The sequence below is a fragment of the Parasteatoda tepidariorum genome, chromosome 5 (genome assembly GCF_043381705.1).
Source record: "Parasteatoda tepidariorum isolate YZ-2023 chromosome 5, CAS_Ptep_4.0, whole genome shotgun sequence".
Lineage (NCBI taxonomy): Eukaryota > Metazoa > Arthropoda > Arachnida > Araneae > Theridiidae > Parasteatoda > Parasteatoda tepidariorum.
Genome location: NC_092208.1, coordinates 83,614,469 through 83,635,582, shown reverse-complemented (window position 1 = coordinate 83,635,582; position 21,114 = coordinate 83,614,469). Strand labels below are relative to the sequence as shown.

General features: G+C 30.3%; 2 protein-coding genes across 2 annotated transcripts in view; both read right to left on the bottom strand.

Moving 5' to 3' along the window:
* LOC107437837 (rifampicin phosphotransferase) overlaps positions 1 to 21,114 on the bottom strand; it is a gene marked incomplete in the record, with an annotated part of 597,639 nt that overhangs the window by 88,603 nt on the left and 487,922 nt on the right.
* The window catches only part of LOC139425545 (rifampicin phosphotransferase-like), a 22,645-nt gene continuing 2,804 nt past the window's right edge, over positions 1,274 to 21,114 (bottom strand). Inside the window, exons 3-11 of the mRNA XM_071180698.1 lie at positions 20,568 to 20,682; positions 18,872 to 18,935; positions 18,629 to 18,792; positions 13,146 to 13,224; positions 11,077 to 11,137; positions 7,940 to 8,016; positions 6,996 to 7,098; positions 5,787 to 5,861; positions 1,274 to 1,541 (exon numbers count right to left, since the gene is read on the bottom strand). Coding sequence (XP_071036799.1) covers positions 1,477 to 1,541; positions 5,787 to 5,861; positions 6,996 to 7,098; positions 7,940 to 8,016; positions 11,077 to 11,137; positions 13,146 to 13,224; positions 18,629 to 18,792; positions 18,872 to 18,935; positions 20,568 to 20,682 — 803 coding nt within the window. The 3' untranslated portion in view covers positions 1,274 to 1,476. The remainder of the gene's footprint in view (positions 1,542 to 5,786; positions 5,862 to 6,995; positions 7,099 to 7,939; positions 8,017 to 11,076; positions 11,138 to 13,145; positions 13,225 to 18,628; positions 18,793 to 18,871; positions 18,936 to 20,567; positions 20,683 to 21,114) is intronic.

Here is a 21,114-nt window from a genome sequence, read left to right as displayed (position 1 = left end):
TATACGATGTACAAATCATGCATAGCAATAAATATTTGTTTGCTTAATGCCTGATTGCTTATTAATAAAATGTATATGTCACACTTAAAAAAAACCTCATTTGTAAAAAGAAACATACGTTATAAATTAAGCTGTAAAATTTGAAGCATATCAAAGTTTAAACTTGAAATACTCCTTTCCGCTTTCTATCAATTTAAAACTCAATATTACCACCCTGGAAAATCAGAAATAAACTGATAAATAGTGAGTGAAAAAGATATTTTTTAATCAAGAATGAGTTGTAATAATGAAAACTTTGAACTTTTCATAATGGTACAATATATTTTTGTAATATATACATGAGCATTTTAACAAAATTGTAAAGATGTTTCCTTGCTAGTGCTTATTACCTCTTTAAATTACACAGGAGTAACTCCTTTCTTTTATAATATAGGAAATCCTGAATTGAAAATTTTAAATAAAGTTGGGGCTAACACTCAAGGAATTAATTATCAGCTAATAATTTACAATAATTTTGGTAGAGTATTCATTCTTCATTAATGCTGGGATATGATTGCAATTCACATCCAAAATAAACTGCAACGTATTTAGCACATACTTTTTACAGATTTTCAATAATTTAAATGATAGTGTTTAGTGTTCAAAACAGAAACCTTATACGTTTTTCAAATAAAAAAAATTGAAATTTTGAAGTTTATGAAGGAAATATTCAAAAATATTGAAATAAAAAATTAGATACGTTCTAGAAAACTCTAGTTTCATCAGTTATTCAAAAATATCTGTGCGCTATTTATCCGGTAAAGAAACTATTGTTTCATGAAAATGAGTTTTATTTCAATACGCGAGTCTTATTCAGTGTGTTGCTGATTGTAACACAATGGCTTAGGGACTCTAGATCAGTGCTTTACAATCTGTTTTCAGCAACGCCCTGAACATTCGAATTATTCTTGGAGGAACCCAAATTCTCAGAAAAAATTAATTAGTAGGTATAATTATGCTACCAAAAAAATCTTTCAAATGCTTTTTAAAGTAATAAAAAAAAGCTTTGAAATATTTCGTGAGCATGTTTTTAAAGCATTGAATACGAAGAATTTCTCTCTTCTGAAAATCCAATGCATTGTATATGTACAGTGCATTATATTTTCTTTTTTATTTTATGTGAAGAAGGAAATTTTTTCACTGTTTCGCCAATCACAGCCTTAAAATTAGGTTTTGTTAGCTTTTAATCCATTTATTTTTTGGTGTATGCATAAATCAAATAAAATAAGCAAAATTACGGTTATAGCTAAATTGAATGCAACCGAAAAGTATATGTTTTATTTGAAGCTAATGACACCTTGCAATACAACCGACGTTTTATCGAAATGAGGACAATTTTTCTTAATGTTCAAGTTCATTGATTTGTATGAATACTTTACAGATACAAATATACAGCTACATCTATTTTTCAGAATCTTGAGAGATATTTTTTAGATTTTATTCTTGTGGTTTTGGCAACCTTTGAAGTACACCTTTCCTTCCATCAAGTAAAACATAGTCACCTGAAAGTTAAAACATAAATTATATTTTAATACAATTCAAACGTGTTTTTTAACTCAATTCGCCAGGTATTTTACTATCGCATTTAATTGCACTAAAACACCATTTCAAAGGAATTTATTCGAATAAATTCATCTACTATGATGTGAGCAAATACCACTAATAAAACGAACCAGTTCCCTGCTCAACGAGAAAATAATTGCTGGAAAACTGGAAATGGTGTTAAGAGTCTTAGATTAGAAAGTTCGAATCTGAGCATCTCATAAAGTTAGTTCTCTTCATCGAGAAGAATTGAATCCGACATTTTGAATTCATTCCGAAAAAAAAGGAATTTAAATATTACTATCCAGTTCTCCGAGGTGAGCTTTGTCAGTTATCTTGAATTCACTCACAAAAAGAAATTTAAACATTTCTCTCCAAAAAAATATTGTATTATTTCTCTTTTTTTTGTTGCCAAATCAAATGAAACTAAAAGTATTTCAACTAGAAATTTTAATGTAGTAAAATTGTCATATACTGAAAATCTATCATTACGCTATATGTAAAATAATGCTTCACAAATTTTAAACCGTTAACGAAATTCAGTTAAAACTTTGTGATCAGATACAGAATATGCTGTTATTATTTTTTTCAGCATGCTCACTCATGTTCGCATTTCGGTGAAAAAGTCCCAGCGCAACATTTTTCAGTGTATACAGACCGATATCCGTTGTGGTATTGGTAATTTTTCCTTTCTGATTCTCGTGTGATTTTATTATTGGGATACATTTATTGCAGTGTTTCTCAACTGGGGCGATAACGCCCCTCTGGGGGCGTTGGGAGTATGCTGAGGGGCGGTGGACTTGTTTTGGGCGGCAGGGGGGCGTTAGGTATGTTTTGGGCGGTAGAGGGTGATGAGAATGTTATATTATTCAAATTTAATTTTAATACTCCGAAATAAAATTATTAAATTAAGAATCATTTAGTAAATAAAATTAATCTAAAATTAATGATAAAGAAAACAAAGATTAAATTAATATAATAAATTTAGATTATCTGATACAACATTAGTACCAGCAGTAAAACGAACTTATGCAATACATATTCTCCGATCCGAATCAGCACAGCGCATAGGCAATTACTGTAAATATCTCTGTTCAAGTTTGTATTTTCTCTAATCATGGTAATATTATTGTAGAGCTACCACAACGACTGCTTATATTCAAAATGTTTTTAACTCATTGTTGTAATTTCATGATGAATGGGATACTGCCCAGGTGCCCAGTTGTTTTTAAATAAAGTAAGTAAGTAAGCACAGCGCAGCGCATGAGTCAGTAGTTTTTGCCTCTGCCTCATTTCAGCCATTTGGTGAGAATTAAAGTGCATGCGCTTTTTGTAAAAATGTTCGATTTGACCCGCGTTTCTTATGATGGTTCAGTTTGCTTCCTAACAGTTTTTTACCCAGTTTCGATTCGATTTCATTGTTTATTTGGCCAGGTACGTTTGTGAATTATTTCTAAATCGTAAATTATTTATTTATTTGAAAAAAACAGTTGATTTTCTTTCATTCGTATTTTGCTGCCACCAACAATGTCGGTTAACATAAAGAAGTGTATTCAATACAGTTTCACGTACTTGAAGTTTAGATTTGTTCACTCGCCCTCGAACTCTCAACTACCCATGAATTTATTTTATAGCAAAGTTTAATATAATGAGACAATGGAGTCTTCTCGTTAGCAGAAGCATTTGCAAAATATTCATCTTCACAAACAAAATAAAGATTTGTCATTTTTCACGAATATCAAAGACAAGTTTCTGAAGGCACCTTTGGCCTCAGGCTTACTGACAACCTAATCACAAAAATGCGATGATGGTTTGATAAGTTCTTAAAATATATCAAAATTAATTGCTAAATCTGGGAAATGTCATACCATCGGCAAAGAATTGGGAAATGTCATACCATCGGCAAAGAATTGATACTGCCGGCTGTTAAGGAAGTTTCAGGAACAGTTTTACACTATCCAGCCTCATCCGATTTAATCAAAAATATCCCTTGCAATAGTGGGTCGACATGGTGGGTTTTTCGCCGTTTTGAAGAGGGTGGTACCAGATATATTAGCAGTTCACTGCGTGATTCACTGTCAGTATTTAATAAGAAAAAACCTCAGCGACCGTTTGCATCAGTCATTGCAATATGTTATATCTGCTGCGAACAAAATTCGCAGTAATGTTCTCAATGATTGATTACTCAGACAGCTGTCTAAGAAAAACTATGAAGAATATCGCTTGCTACTACACCGTGATTCGCCCGCTTTCCAAAGAAGCCTTGTCTCAATAGGTTCTTGAATCTTTTCGACTCTGTGCTTGAGTTCCTTGAAGACAGAATGTAGCTCTGAGAGACAGATTGCTAGAATTTAAGATAAACGTTGGCGGATTTACTTACAAAATTAAATGGTGTTAATTTGCAACTTCAAGGTGACAAACTCAATTTGATCATCACGAAATCAGTTATTTCTACATTTCTAAAAAAACTTATTTTTTGGTAGCAGAAATTTGGTNTCTTTATTCTAATGGGATGAATTACAAAAAACAAGTTTTACTCACTTCAATAACGTAAAGCCACCGTAAATGGTAACAAATTATATTAAATACAAAAATGAAATTGTTTTAGCTCTATTAGTTGAAAAACTTAGTTGAATAAGCAGGTAAGTGACATTTTCAGAATGAAAAAAAAAATTGTATCCGAATTATTTGATTGCCAATTTAATAGAAGACGGGACTAATAATTCTTCACGCTCTTGCTCCTAATTTTAAACAAAATCTAACTTCCCAAAAAATAAAACCTTACTGACTAATTTGAAATAAAAAATCATACTAACATACAAAATATTTATGCGAATTGTTGTGTTAAGATTTAAAAAAAGGCAAAATCAGTGACTCATAAATTGCCCTAAAAATGTCACTTACCTGGTTCTTCCATCAATCTCTTTAATTGTGTCGCTATGCGCTTTTTAGTTATGAGCATGACTTCGCAGTGTTTTTCTTCTGTGATTTATTGATACCTTACTTATTTTTTATTCTCCCGGTGCGAAGAACGGGCATTCAACTAGTGCTTGATAAATTTTAAACCGTTAACGAAATTCAGTTAAAACTTTGTGGTTAAATGCAGAACATGTTGCGATTAATTTGTTCAGATTTTTTTCAAAATTTTTCCCTTCTGATTCTCGTATGATTTTATTTTTGAGATACATTTGTTGTTACCGAGTTAATTGAAGAAAAAGTGTGTTCTGTTTTTATTTGTCCCATTTTCAAATTTTGCTTGCTCTTAACAGCTTGTCTTAGTAAGAAACGATACAAAAACACTGCTTGTTAGAAATAGCTTCTGAATCAGATTTAGAAGATCTAGATGTTTATCAGTTTGAGCCTGGTGAGTCAAGTGTTTTAACAGATGCGAAAAACATTGATGAACAGAACTTAAAGACTGTTAAGTCATTCTGTGTCTGCAGAATATTGTTTTTGAAAATAATATCGAAGAGGATGAAATGAAAAATCAAGTCCTAGAATCAAATGCAAATGAAAAACGAAAAAGTAAAAAGGCCAATTATAAAATCGAATGGAAAAGGGGAATTTATTGAGCCAGCAAAATTGAAAAAGTAGGAAACAATTTTGCAAAATTGTCATGAATGCAGGATGCATTTTAAAAGCTATTCCTGTAAAAATTGGAGATTATGTCAATATGTAATAATTTTATACTTTAAGAAATTTAAACTATAAATGTATTTCCCAAAATGATATTTTACATTTCCATGGACATCTAAATGAAAGTACGGGATATATGTGCAGGATAGATATGTACAGTAAGATATGTACCGAAGATATGTACAGGAACAGTGCTGTAACCATCTTGGCCACCGTCAGTAAAAAAGGCCCATCAAATGCTAATGTTTCAAAAATGGGTCATCTTTGAAACCACAATTAAGTTTTCACTCTTATTTTACTTCATTATCTTTAGATATATTTAGAAGGGAATTTATCAAAATTTAAGTTATTATATTTGTCGTTTCTCAATTCGGTCATTTAGACAGCTAAAATTATTACATAACCATTAATAAATCCATTAGTCTAAAAAGTATCAAAACAACAAATAAAATTTAGTTTAAATATCAATTTCTTAATTGTAGATAAAGTTAGAATGGGTGTTACATTACGTAAACAATATGAATTAATTCTTAGAGCAGCATTTATCTAATTTCCCTTTATGTATTTACCTGTTTTAAATTGCTTTGTGGCTCCTCGAAGTCCAACAACGCAAGGAAGGCCATATTCTCTACTCACAACAGCACCTGCANTATAGTTGTTAATGAAAGATAAAAATCTAGAAATTTTCAAATTGAAAGTAACTTTATCCAAAAAACAAAAGAGGGTGCCCATATTTACACCTTTTCCTCTATATATTTACATATATAGTATATGACTTGGCTCTTATATTATCTTATAATATAAAGATTACATGTTATGAAAAATATATTACGTGATTGTTGTAATAATAATAATAACGACAATAAAAAAATAATAATCAAATTTTACACAAAAAAAGAATTCTAGAATTTTATAAAAATTGAAATGGGTCAGTCTTATAAATTTAAAAAGATTCGACTCTTACAAGAATAATAATTAACAAAATGTATTTTCATGTAGTTATTTGTATTATTTGATTCTTATAGAAGTAGAAATAATCTTTTCTTATATAATTTAACATTTTAATGAAATGTTTTTTTGGTTTTTAACACATGCTTACCAATGCAGTGTAGCTAGACGGACAACACTACTTCAACAAAGAATACAGACAACTAGAAATGTAAAAATTATTGTTTTTATGCTTTTAGCCACCTTTATTATTTAACCTTTTCGGAACGAGAAAGTTATAAATGCATTCGTACGGAATCAGAATGAAAATAGTAAAAAATTAAAAGCGGTTGTTAAGTTTGGGCATGGCCAATTTGACAGACAAATTTTTGGTTTAAATTTAATCTAACACATCTAATCCTTGTGTGTTAAAAGTGCAACTATGCAATTTTTAATTCGAACAAAGTAGTGGTGAATTAAATAAAGCGAACCATACCCCTCCCACAAATAAACTGCTATATAAATAGTTTGGCTACCTGTTTTATGTTTTTTACCCGGAATATCGACACCCTGAGAATGCATATATGACTCACCTCTCTCGAAAAGGTTGAGCAACAAAGAGCTAAAGTATGTCACTTCATTTAGACTGGTATAAGATAGTAGAATCTAATTAGTATCTGAATTACTTGAGAAACATTTTCCGTTGAAATTCGCTGTTCCGGAAAGTGTTAAACGCACATTCGAGATTATATCGAAAATAGTTCGGAAATTATATTCAATCAAAACATTCAGTTAAATTATGAATATAAAATTATTATAAATTATTATTATTATTTGATTAACCATTTTACCATGTGAGATGAGTCCTCCAAGTTCGGTGACAACACCAGATATAATTGGAAAATACGGACTCCATCCAATATCGGTACTGTAGGCTATTAAGATTTCTCCCGGCTAAAAATATAATTAATATAATTATTGAAGCTATTTTCTCATGAACGGTGTTTTGGATAAAAAAAAATTGTATTTGTAAGGAAAATATCCATAAAAATTTAAACATATTATGAATAAGCTGATTCAGAGAGAAACTTTTAACTTTTAGTGATGAATATGAAGCACATGATAAAGAATAGTTATTTTTGAAAATCTTAATATTTTAAATATATTGTATTGATAATTTAAATATATGAAATATTGATATTTTGAAGTCTTAAAAGCATTTGTCTTAAGAACTATTATATCTGAAAAACTTAAAATCATCCATTTTTCAACGAACACACATTTTTTTTATTATTTATTAATAATAATCTTTTTCTGGAATAGTTGTACACTTTTAATAAAGGTAAGAAATGTATATTTTTAAAATATCAAAACACAAAAAAAGCATATTGCTGATTAAAAAAGAAACTTTAAAAAAATAGATTACTTAAACAAGTTTAAAGTTTAATGTCAGAAACACATATTTCTCATGTATCACTTAACATACTGGGATAAAACTTTTGTCAATAAAACTGTATATNATTTTGTGAGGAAATATATATATATATATATACGTCCGTACAAATCCTGAATACCGATTACGCATTTTTGCAATCCTTAACCCTTTTTCTGGTTTGAAGTGCAACAAGTTAAAATGTTCATATTTGTTTTACTTGGATATTTTTGAAATTCTGGTTTAAAATAGCCAGGTAATCGAATTTTGCAAGTTCCTCTAATTTACAAGGATTCAATGAGTAAAAAAGTTCTCGAGTATTTGTCTAAATTTCATCGTGACAAAAGTATCTAAGATTCTAACCTTCACATGAGCAGCCTCATCTAGTGATACAGCAACTCTAGCATATCCTTTAACAACACCCTGGCTCACAGGAATGCCTGAAAAAGAAATTAACATTAATTAATTAATGTTTTACAGCATCAACTATTGTTGATTTCTTCAAGACACAAAGAATTCAATGGATAAGAAAATACGTTTGACAAAATTAGGTTTGGATTATATGGAAGGTTCAAAAAGCTATTCTCAAAATCATCTTTTTGTGTTAATTATATTTCTTAACGAATGAAAACTTAAAGAAAGGTTTTTATCCAACATAGTTTACAGACTAAAGAAATATACTCCCCCGTCTCAAATTAGTTGCCATATTTGCAGATTTTTGTACTGATTATTAGTGATACGGAGGAATTTCTACTTTTGTTTGAATCTTTTTAAAAGAACTCAAAGTTTTATGCTATGAATCAAAAAACATTTACCCACAAAGCTCCTATTTTATTCCAGTCAAAATCTACCTAAATCTGTATTTTATTAAATCAGTATATCTGAAATCCAGGATTCGTACCCTCTTAAACCACGCCCCATTTTGTGAGGACATTTCCAACGGCAATCGCATAAAACTAACTTCTTGCAAAATGAATCGTGATGACTTCACCTATTTGAAATATGGCTACAAATTTGGGATGAAGGCAGTAGTTTTCAAACAAATAGTGCAAATTATCATATTAAAAGTAGTATATGGGGGGGGCTAGAGGACACTTTTGCCCTTNATCATTATATCATATCATTATATCATATCATTATATCATATCATTATATCATATCATTATATCATATCATATCATTATATCATATCATTATATCATATTAATAATTAAATAATTTATTCACATCCTTTAATTATTATTGATTATCGAAAGAAGAGAAGACAACTTGCTCCACTTTAAAAAAGATTATTTTCTTGTTGTAACGAAATTTAAATTACCTTTTAGTTCATTTTCCAGTTTAAGTAATTTCCCCACCACTACGTATTAAAAATTCAAGGTATCAATTAAAATACAACTTTTCTGTTGCTCTAAAACCCCAACCTGGGAGGCTCTAAAAAACAACCGAAGAAAAAGACTCAGAATTTTTGAGCGCAAAATACTTAGACGAATAACCGGAGCACCCTTAGTAAAGCCTTTTCAGTTATAGCTAGTTTTTCGGAGGAGTTTACTTATTCTTTTCTTAGACTATTCAACAATATCTTCTCTATCTTGGAAAAGAAGCAGTTTTATATGTATGCTAAAACTATAAAAAAATCTTGATAGTTACAGATATTTTATTTTTTTCGAAAAAAATGCTAAAATGAAACGTCTTTCGTACCAGTTTTTTCTCTTTTCCGTCTTGCTATATAAGGACTTTCAGCCATGGTTCGAAACAATACTTTACCTAAAAATCGATAAACTTGACCAATATTTATTTTAATTAAACGTTTCCTTTTTTTAAAGGCGCCAAAGACTGTAGCACCTGCGACTTCAACAAACTATTAGATTTGGACATTACAGAAAATAATGCAAATTTCAGTCCGATAACCGCATTCTTTCTCAGTGATTGCGTATTATCAAAATATTACAACCCATACTTTTAATATTATCACCCTTACCACGGTTAAACTATGCACTCTGCACCTGAGAAGCTAAGATACAGGAGGCGAGAGAGTGCATAAGGAGTCTTCCCCACTTGTAAAATAATAGCAAATATTTTTCTCATTTTTATTTTTAATATTATTCTAATTTTTTATGTATCCCAATGCGATTTAACATGTATATACTTGTCCCAGTTTTTATTTTGATTGTAAAATGTTTCCAATTGAGACATAACTTTAGTTAACACCCGCACCACCCTTCCCATCATCCTTTTCAATGTAACTAGATGAAGGTGCAGATATCCTCTAGGATAGGCACTCTGATAAAACTGTATCAGTCAGTCAGTGTTGGTATAAAACTGACAGTTCTCGACGCTGTCAGCTAAAATTTGTTCTCGTGATGTTAATGTTATAATGTATTATTTTTTATTTATTTAAACTTATTTTCCCCAACACTGCATATAAATGGTTCAAAAGTTCATATGCAACACTGTATTACTCATGATGTGTCCTGGGGAGGCTTTTTAAAATGTTGGCAAAATTACCGCAAAATCTGAAAACTATGGTTTTAAAATCTCTACAACTTAATAAAATATATTACAAAAAGCATAGTAGTTGGCAGGCCTGCTGTTATATGGCACGTATGCAGTTATCTTGTTCTGACAATTTTAAGAAGCGAGCGTAGCTGTCTTTGTTCTACAAGTTTTTCTGCTTAATTTATTAAGCCTTTTGCAGAAAGTAGAGCAGCTGCTTCCTTCCAACCGTTTTTTTTTTTGGAGACTAGAGAAGCAGGCCTAATATCAAGGCGAGGGAGTAGATGCGCAATAACGACCAATGAAGACCGTTATTTAGTACTAACGGCTCGGGGACACTAAAATATGAATGCCACTCTTCTGCAATAATACCTTCACTCGGCTAGTGGCCTCACAGTTTCGACACAAACTGTCAGAAACCACTTTCACAAATAACAACTCGTGAGATCACTGGGAGACTAAATTTATCGAATTGAATCGTTTATGATTATTTGAAAAACCTAAGGTTTAATCGACTTATGAGTTCGACCTATGTGCTTACAGAAAGAAATATGCATCGTTGCGTAGACGTCTGTTCATTGCTTCTCAAGCGTCAAGAAAACTATCCATTTTTGAAACCAATCAATGCTGGTACTAAAGAGAGGTTTCATATGTTCTGGTCTCTACAAAAATTTTCAGACGGTAAAAACTTTGCGTCCACTTAGAAGGTCAAATGTCCCCTGGGGCTCAGTGTTTTGACAGCAAAGAACACATATTTTATGCGTGTGAATCATGCTGCTGCCAGAAAGATGGCAAAATGTATTTAACCAGAATTGGCGACATATGATTTAATAAAATAGTTATTCAATATGAGAAAATCACCTTCATTTTCATAAAAAAAATTAAATTACTTCCCGAACAACAGAATACATTGAATACAAAATCAGAATTTCGTTTCTCTTAAAAATTGATGAAAAACGCACAATTTAATATTCGATTTGAATGTTTAGGAAATTTTTTGTTACCTTGCATTGTTAAATCAGTCACATATTCAGCTGAATCAGTTAATTCTTCAACTTCATCTACCTAAACAATCATAATTGTATTAGATAGGTTATAGATATATTAATTAAGCAGTTTAATTGAAAATTATAAATTTAAATTTATTTCAAAAATTTTATCGATTGGTCCAGAAAATTCGCATTGGATTTCGATAGGTGAAGTTCCCAAAGATCATCCAAAAATAGCCTAGTGGTAGCTCAACTCAGCAATTTGAAGCAATTCACGGCAAATTTGCAATCAGTTCACTCTAGCTACCACTATAATATTCATCTAGCAAGTAACGAATTTCAATATATGTAGTAAGTTATAAAATTTTTAAAGAGATCAGGAAAAAATGATCCATTTTTAAAAATAAAGAAATTATTTTATATTGTAAATTTTGCTACCACTTGAATAATTTTATTGGACGTTTGGAAGCTCCACCTATCAATACGGTTTGAACTTTTCGGATGAGCTAATATTTCGTTTGAAAATTGTTACTACCATTACATAGCATTATGAATAGATGTTTGTTACAAGAAATGGCATTATTTTTGTTACATTTTCTCCTTTATGTTAGAATTATAAACAGAAACATCTTAATTTAAATTCCTCTTAAGGGAAATATACATTTTTGTATTGTATAGATTTTTTTTGTAACACTAACGGGTTCCACTCCACGCTAGTGAGCTTTTATAACATTACTAGCGGGCAGCCAACTCTCTAACTGCTTCCACGTTTCTTTTCAGATTGCATCACTCACACTTTTTGCCTTATTCTCAGTTACTATCCCAGATTTTATAATATTAACCTTTGCTTTCAAGTATCCTTCAACGCTTAAAAATTGACAAATGGACATATATTTACAAGAAAAAACTTTACATCTAAAATTTTCCAAAATTATATACTGTATTTAAAAATTTACAAGACATAACTCTGTGTCTGAAAATTTACATGATAAAACTCTGTACCTAAATATTTACAGGATGAAACTCTGTGCCTGAAACTTTACATGATAAATCTCTGTCTATTACGGCATAAAATTACGCTACTGCATGTCCATGGTTCAATTCTCGGACCGGACAAGGTTGATAAAATGAGTACCAAAAAAACTGGGTAGGGCATAGTTGGCCTTGGGCATTGATTTTAGTTTAATTTAGTTGAGCTTAAAAAAAACAAGAATTATAATCGCATAAGGAAGTTAAATTTTTTATATCCACTAATAAAACTAAAGCAAAGTGTTTTTTTTTCCTTCCGAGCAGCAAAATTTAAAAGAAAAAAATTCATGTGCTTTACTGGTCTCGTTGATATATATTCTAATTTAATATTTTATCTTATTAATTTTTAATACCTAATTTAATAATTATAGAGATAAAATCTTTGTTATTTTGAAATATTACAAGAATTAAAAAACTCCCATATTGGTTATTAAAAATCATACTACTATATACATTGGTTTTAAAAAATCATTAGTTATCAGAAAAAGGACTACTAAGTCTAACGAATAATTATTTTAATTAATTACATTAAAAATTGGAGATATTGATAATTTTTTCTAAAAACTAACTATATCGATTATTTATTAAAATATTTAATCCATTAATTTATACCAAGTTTTGATAAATTATAACGATTACTCAATTCGATTGATAGAAAATATCGATTAATTCTATATTGAAATAATCGCAGTCACTGCTTTTTGCCACTGATACTTTTGAATCAATCCCAGTGGCAGAAGTAACAGTGACTAAGAAGTAAGAGTTTTGCCCATTTCTAGTGACTAGTAAAATTAAAAATTCTATTACAGTAGATTAAAATTGGGATTGTTGTTTTTCAATTTACTATTGTAAGTTAGTGCATGGAATGTTTTTGCTTCAAATATGAAGAATTTGAAATATATGTCACGGCGGTAGTTACGATTGAATAATTGAAGCGATAAGGAATAAACAAATAGGAATTGAGTCTCTACCACTTTCTACATTTTTAATCGCCTGTGGCATCCCTGATTGCGGAAAAATACTGACAATTAGCATCAACAAAAAAGTATACTTACACCTTTTGGAAAACCACGAATTATTTCTGGAAATTTGTATTGATCCAAAACTGAGAAAAGTTTCTTACGTTGATTCGCTCTGGAAAAATCGTTCAAGAATATAGTGAAATATTTCACAATAATAATTATACATTTTATTTATTAAAACATTCCCTAATAAATAGATTCCCTATAGCTTAGTTAGGAGACTGGTCCAAATTTTGAACCCCTTAATGTTGATTTCACTTTTCGCGTATTTCACCAAATGTCGAAAAAATTTTAAGCGAGTTAAGAAATTTTTAAACACATTTATGAAATTTGTTTATCTAAAGATAATTCCATGCAAAATAAAACTTTTAGTAGGGTAAACAAACCAGTGAAGGAACACTTAACACGTTCACGCAAGGGTGACCCACCGGTGGGTCACGCTAGATTGTCTCATCTTGGCAACGCACCGGAGTAAAAACTGGTAACAATAAATTTCATTTTTTAGTTTTTTTCTGGGAATAAATCCATAACTACCAACTGTTTTTATCGGATGCAATTTTTATATTGAATTGCTTCTTCTCCTTGATAAAATTATCATACAACTCTACTCAAGGAGATCTCCTCATTCCAAAGATGATTCTCACTTCAAAACTAAAGATTTATTTCTTTAAGGACTTGATTTGTTGTTATAACATATTACAACTTCAAAGATATTTAGGGCCTCCTAGAATACGACAAAACAGAATAAATGAATCGGTTAGTGGCGCTTCGCGCTGTACGCCGAGATAACCCCAATATCCAGCATCCAGCCGTGATAAATTTCCTTACAGTGAATTGTTATTGTTGAGAAAAGATTAACTCTTCCCGAATACTATCTAATATTGAAATAGTTCTTCTACCAGTATCTTCACTTTTCTCGGCGTGAACGTATTAAGCTTAGCTTGTCTTTAAAAAAATCATAAAAATTTCCAAATTTGTAATTTTAGCTAAATGACTATTCCACATATTTGTTATTGAATGCAAATTACGTAAAAAAAATCGATGACTTACATAATATTGTTTTAAGCTTTTGGTGGTAGTAAATATTAAGATAACCAAGTGAAGAAACAGTTCTTACCAGTGAATAAACACTAAATTTTCCAGTGAATGAATTTTGAGAATGTTTGATGCTCGTTAGGATTCCATAGGCCACACAAATGACTAAAAGCAAGATTTCTCTTGGAATTATATCATATGACTACAGTTAAAGAGGAAAATTTTACTTTTTTTTTCAGTCATGGAATGGAAAGTAAAATATGGTTAAATACATAATTTTAAAAAAAAATTGTTTTTAATTTTTTTTCTCACAGTTTAATAGTCCGTTCTAAATCATGAATGTTTATCATTGCATAATCCGATATGTTTTTATTATTATTATTATATCACTTGTTTGTTTCCTCTTTTCCCCCATATTTTTGTAAGATTTTTTTCATCTATTTAAGTATTTTTTTTTCTTTTCGTCATACTTTCCACTTTAACTTTTTTTTCAGCTCTTTCAGTCTCTTTACATTTTTGCTCTTTTTCTGAACTTTATGCAAAAAGTAATTTATTTCTTTTTCTTTTGATTTGACCGTCCTCCTTTTTTCAAATTTTTGCGCAACGTAAATGTATCTTCGAAATTTCTTTTGATTTTCCAGTACCATTTCTAGATTTCTTCAGTGGATAATAAATGAGAAAAAGGAGTTTCAAAATTTGAATAAAATCCATCTCCCATTGACTTATATTTAGTGGGTCCTCAAAGTCTTATTTAAAAATGTATCTAAAATTCTCTCGACATATTGTTTTACAATTCTTTTGTTTTCGAGATCTGAAGGAGATTTGCATGAATTAGGTAGAAAACTGAACTAGAGAATTTGTTTTGATGAATAAAACTTGCTCAGTCTCAAATTGATATGAGACTTATACCTATCCAGAAGAAGCAAAATAGGAAATTTGATAGCATTTTCAATTAGCCATGGGTAAAAACATTTGCAATATATGTGCAAAATGTTGCTGTGGTCATCGATTCATTTCATGAATAGCTTTTTTCAATTAAATACATTGCAATAACTGATTCTGTAATACCTCAAAGAATTCTTCAGTAAGGAAAAACTACCAATGGAGGTACTTTTTTCCATGAGCTAAAATGTTGGCTAAAACTGCTGTTCCTTCTTTTTCTTACCTAGGTACTAAAGAATATAAATCCTTATAATTTTTAGGGCCAAACATTTTTCCCGTTTAAGTGCAGAATTCAACTCCCGCTTCGTTCGCATTGCAAATGCTATCACTTTCTAAAAGGATGCCAGGGCTACTTCCCTCCTAAAGATTCCTCTAAAGTTCTTCAAACCAGTCTTAGAGTATTATTCTCTCTAAGGGAAGCTTGGCCTTTTGAAATTATTTTTACATTGTGTAAAAATAGTTATCGGTATCGGAGTTATCGGTGGATGTCGTCTTAAAAAAACTTCACCCATTTTTCACCTGGATGATTGTCTTCAAATGGATTTTTCCTACCAGTGACGTTAAGGACCGCAATAATAATTTAGCTAATTATTGGAACAAAAACTTGCAAAGTGTTCTATTAAAGCTTTTATTATTATATTTATTTAGTTTTCGATCAGTAAACATAGTTTATTAAGGTGTCTAACATATGGTGTAACTAACAACTACATTTATAAAGAAAAATAATAAATGGATTATAGTTATAATTCTTCAAATAAATTTAGCAATTAAATTAGCATTCTGAAATTAAATTGTTTTAGGAACCATTCATGCAACATTTAACTGAATTTTAGGTACCCTCCATATCTCAGAACTACGAATTATCCATGTAAAATCATATTTCACACATACTGTTCATTCACTGGGAAATCTATTCCCAGTGAAGGAACATACCTGTTCCTTCACTGGTTAGAATTTGTTTTTTGTATTTTTAACGTAATTTTGATGCATAATATGACTAAAGGTACAAAAAAAGTAAAATTTTTCTTTTATTTTCATTAACTTGGAAAAATCCCAGTAAGGGAACAGTTTGTTCATTCATTGATTTTTCATCGTTTGGTTATCCAGTTAACAAACACCCCCTAATCTCAACACTTGCTTATGTTATGATGCTTGCAATAAATAAAACGTAACTTCAATAATCATATTCTGAATTCTCTTTTTAACAATGAGAAAAAAATCATTATTATATGCAATTAATTGTACCTTAAGCGGATAACTACAAACACGGACCTTATAATTTTGTCTAAGAAACAAGGTGTTGAACAGATACTAGCAAATTCAAAAATTTTTCTAGAGAAGACTCTATGACCAGATAACCCAATGCATTGTTAGGTGACTTCCTATTGCTAGGTTGTAAGCTACTGTTGCCAATCAATTGAAGTAAAAACGTTTAAAATCTTATTTTTAAAAAATAATCAAGAAGTGTTCCTTCACTGGGTGGTGATCCTTCAATGGTTGGTTTACCTTAAATATTCATTATTTTTTATTATTTTTAATTAGTTTATTTAATATTACTAAAAAAAGTTTGATTGTAAGATATAAAAATTTAACATACTTTTAAACTATGTAATTTCGTATAGATTCAAAATTTGAGTTAAATCGGTCGAATAGTTCCTGAGAAACTGAATTTTAACAGTACGACTTTTTCAAAATTCAATTTCTCAGAAATTATTTGACTGATTTTCACTCATATTTTGTATATTTCCATTTAAAATTGCATTCTTCAAATTGATGCAAAAATTTGTGTACTTACGACTATTAACAAATAATATAAAAAAAATTATAAATATATACTAAAAGTTATATTTTGTATAGAATTATCTCTGAACGAATTTTATAATTGCTTGCAAAGATGTTTTAATTCGCTTAAAATTTTTTCGAGATATGGCGAAATATGTAAAAAGTGAAATTAATATTAAGGGGTCCAAACTTTTGACCGCTTTCCTGATCAAACTATTTGGATCATTTTTTCCAGATTGCGGCTACAGCCTATATTTTGGGGGAAAGAAGTCTGAATTCATCGAAAAAAAGATATTTTTATTCAGGGAAAGTACATTTTTGTCTCTGATTTCGTAACTTAGAATATCGTTTGTACTAATTAATTAGCATATTTAAAATTCCCCCTCGAACCATTAAGATTGAGTCCTAGTGCTTAAATATCTACTCATTAGATCAAAAGTTAATAAGGGTGATCTATTTTTTATTTTCCGCGCTGTTTATTTGTGACTACCAATATCAAAATGTTAACCTGTTAAATCTTCCCTAATGCTAAAAGGAGACAAAAAGTATATATTAATGTATGTCTCATAATATTACAAGTCCGCACCACCGGGTGATGAGGTACTTTTAACCAGATAATGTTTCATATTAACTAACTCTACCAGATTTCCAGAAGATTTTGTTTTTAAAATAAATTTATACATTCAAAATTTATTAAACGTGATATAAAAGGGTTTTGACAACCAATACTCTTAAATAATTTTACTTTAGATCTACTGGAAAGCTCTGGCAGCATATCACCTGCCTAGACCTCAACATTTACTGAAGAAATTAAACTAATCCTAAAACAAGATCCTTAGAAAAATAGCCTGTGCCAGATGGTTCATCCGGATTACCAATGCAGACCTCAAAATACCAACTCTATCACATCACATACACATACTAAAAGAAGATTTTTTTTCGATTAAGCCATAGAATGTAAAACAGCAAATTTTAATGAACTCTTTAAATTTGAAAATTGCAGCAAAGATAAAAACTACTGACCAATAGCTGCACATTTCACCTCCGACACCTCATATCATAACTATCAAGACAAATAACTATATCAACCCTTCTGAAGATAACGTTTCCTCATGCTGATACAACTCTACAACTTCAAACATAATTTAGAGCAAACTGCTCATTTTATATTTTTATTCCTTTTTAGTCATTCAAGCAAAGTGCTTGAAACATTCATAAAAGTAACTCCACTGCCTGCTTACTTCAATGCTCAACCAAAATAGTGCTAAAATTACAAATGAATAGCTTCACAGCCCATATGCCTAATAAAATCAAAACACTAGGACATTCAGAGAATGTACCAGAGATGACATCTTGCCCAGCTATGTAAAAATGTATTTTCTGGTGATGACGAAATTTGTGTTATTTTAAGTTTTTCAATTTTTATTTCAATCAATTTGTCCACCACTGCATATTAGAAATTCAAAGTGTCATATGAAATGTAACCTTACAATAGTTACCTTCGTATTTGGCTACCCAAACTTTAATTTTGTCATGTATGTTTCTGAGGCCACAGACGCCCAGTACCCTTCGTGGAGGCATTTTTAATGAGTAAAGTAACAGAGATACCACATATTTGAGATTCGCCAAAATATTTAAAAAAATGGTAGTAAATAGTAACAAATTCTGAAAATATTTATATTAAGGGTGAATAACATATTGCATATAAATTTAATAAAACCAAGAATTTTTTTAAAACTTTTTCACTGTAATGTTACCTAGCTATAATTTTTGGATATCTCGTTTCCAACAAGTCTCTGATTTCATCCATTGTCATGAAAAAGAGAAGATCTTCATTTGGAATTCGGTCTTCCGACACCATTAACTTAGCTAAACGTCGATATCCTTTCCTCCAATTATCCATACTTTTGATCAACATTGACTGTAACACACAATTATATTTAAACATACGATATGAAGCGCTTAAAAGAGAAAAATCATAGAATGAGAGTAAAACATGCCTTGCTTGTTTCTCTTGAGCGCACTCCTTTGCGACAGTTTGGAATAGCAAGTCTTAAAAGAAACCTGAAAGTTTTCCACATTCATATAATAGTTTATTAAAAAAAGTGTACATAAATATTTCTTATGAAACAGGTTTTATGACGTGAGATAGATTGAAAAACTTTAAATTGTGCTAACAGTAAAAAGATGAACTTAGCTCATTTGACATATTTGGAGATCTTAGTGGAGAAACCAGGTAAGTGACATTTTCAGAGAGGTTATAATCATGGTAATAAGAAAGAAAATGCGTATCTGAACTCTATTTTATAATTAATTTGTTAAAAAGTTGGGTAACAGTTCTTTGTTTTATTTTATTTGCTACAGCCGGAACGAAAATAAAAATTATGCAAGCATTCTCCAAACTGATGAGGTTTAGTTATGTTAAAGTGAAAGCAAAAATATTTCATCGATGTAGCCACTTTATTTTATTTTCACTGATTTATAAATACCTCTAAAAATGTCACTACCTGGTTCTTCAACTAAGCTCTTCTTTTGTAATCACCACTGTATGTTATTTTACAAAATAAAAAACGCGAAATCTGCATAACATTTTGAACTATCAGAGTTCCAAATGTTAAAATTGTATCTTAGTAGAAATTATTTTCATCTTTTATGTGAGTTTCTCATCGCTATTTCACATTTTAATGACTAATGGCGTAGCATTTAACAATCCAGAATTGACTAGATGAGCCGTCTAAACAGAACAGGAAAGCTGAAGGGGAGACTGATTTCTTCTGGGGGAGGTACGTGAGTGCAATAAGTTGTAAACAAAAAACCGAAAGTTAATTCATTTTTTTTAAAAACCTCCCATGTGCTTCCCATGTTTGAATCCCAGCGATGGCTGGTCTATATGACTTCTCACGCTTACCACAGTGCAGACTCAAAATAGTCTCAGTGGTAGACGGATCATGGGTTAGAGTCCTCTTGCCGCGAGACTGTCCGTGGGAGATTTACGTGGTTTTTCTCTCCGCCTAACTACAGTAACTTATATCTTGAAACTACTTAGTTTCAAGATATAATATCTTCAGACCGAAATAACTCATTACTGCACTTCACCAAATGCAAGATACCCTCAATATGTAAAAATTGGAGTGGGGATGAACTTTTTTCAACACTTAAAAATTTTAGAAAATTGACTTTCAATTTACGTCCATTCCCAAAATGATAAGTAAATAGTAAAGACTTCTGTCAGATATAAATTCTTCATAGTTGGTACTCCATTTTAAGGAAACATTTATTTTAAACATTCCATTACGTTTCAAGGAAACATTCATTTTAAACATTCCATTCCATTTTTCATAACAATCCATGTCCATTTTAATGTGGGGTAACGTTGGCACACTAGATATGGTGCCCATGAAATAGGGATCAACTTATCCGCATGCCTGATACCCGAATGAAGAACGTCAATTATATGGGTGGGTTTTGGAAATAAAGTTCAAAATCAAAACAATAGTTTAAAGTTTTTTTTTAAAAAAAATAGAAAATGGCACGATGAGTACCCGAAAATAATAAATTATAATTTATCAGAAGGAGCTAAACTAATTTCTCCCTAAGTGGAAAAAAAGGTTCTCCAACCCCCCCCCACCCTAACTTGTAACTGATTTACAAAAGTTTAAAGACAGGAAAGGCTTACGAATCAGGATGATACGTTACCTATTTAAGACATTTAAAGGAACTCGTAATTCAGAAAATACTTTCGAAAAGTTTTCTTCGGAATTTTTAATCTCTTCTTTTACACAAGAAGACAAGGTCTGTAAATATATAAACACTTTAAAGTATACACATAAATTATTAAGCAGGTTGAAACATTTTATTTCAAAAGAATAATTATTTCCCACAATACGGAAAATTTTACATCCAGATAGGGTAAACCAACCAGTGAAGGAACACAACCCAGTGAAGGAACATTTCATATATATTGATTAAAAATAAGAATTTGAAAGTTTTTCTTTAAAATGATTGGTAACAATAGCTTACTGCCAAACAATATGAAGTCATCTAGCAATGTTTTGGATTACCTGGTCAAATAGACTTCGAATGAAAAATTTTTGAATTTGTTATTATCTCTGCAACACCTTGTTTCTTTGAAAAAGTTATAAGGTGAGTGTTTGTATTTATATGTTTGAAGTGGAATTAATTGCATGTAATAGTTTTATTTTTCTCACTGTGAAAAAGAGAATTCAAAATATAGTTATTGAAG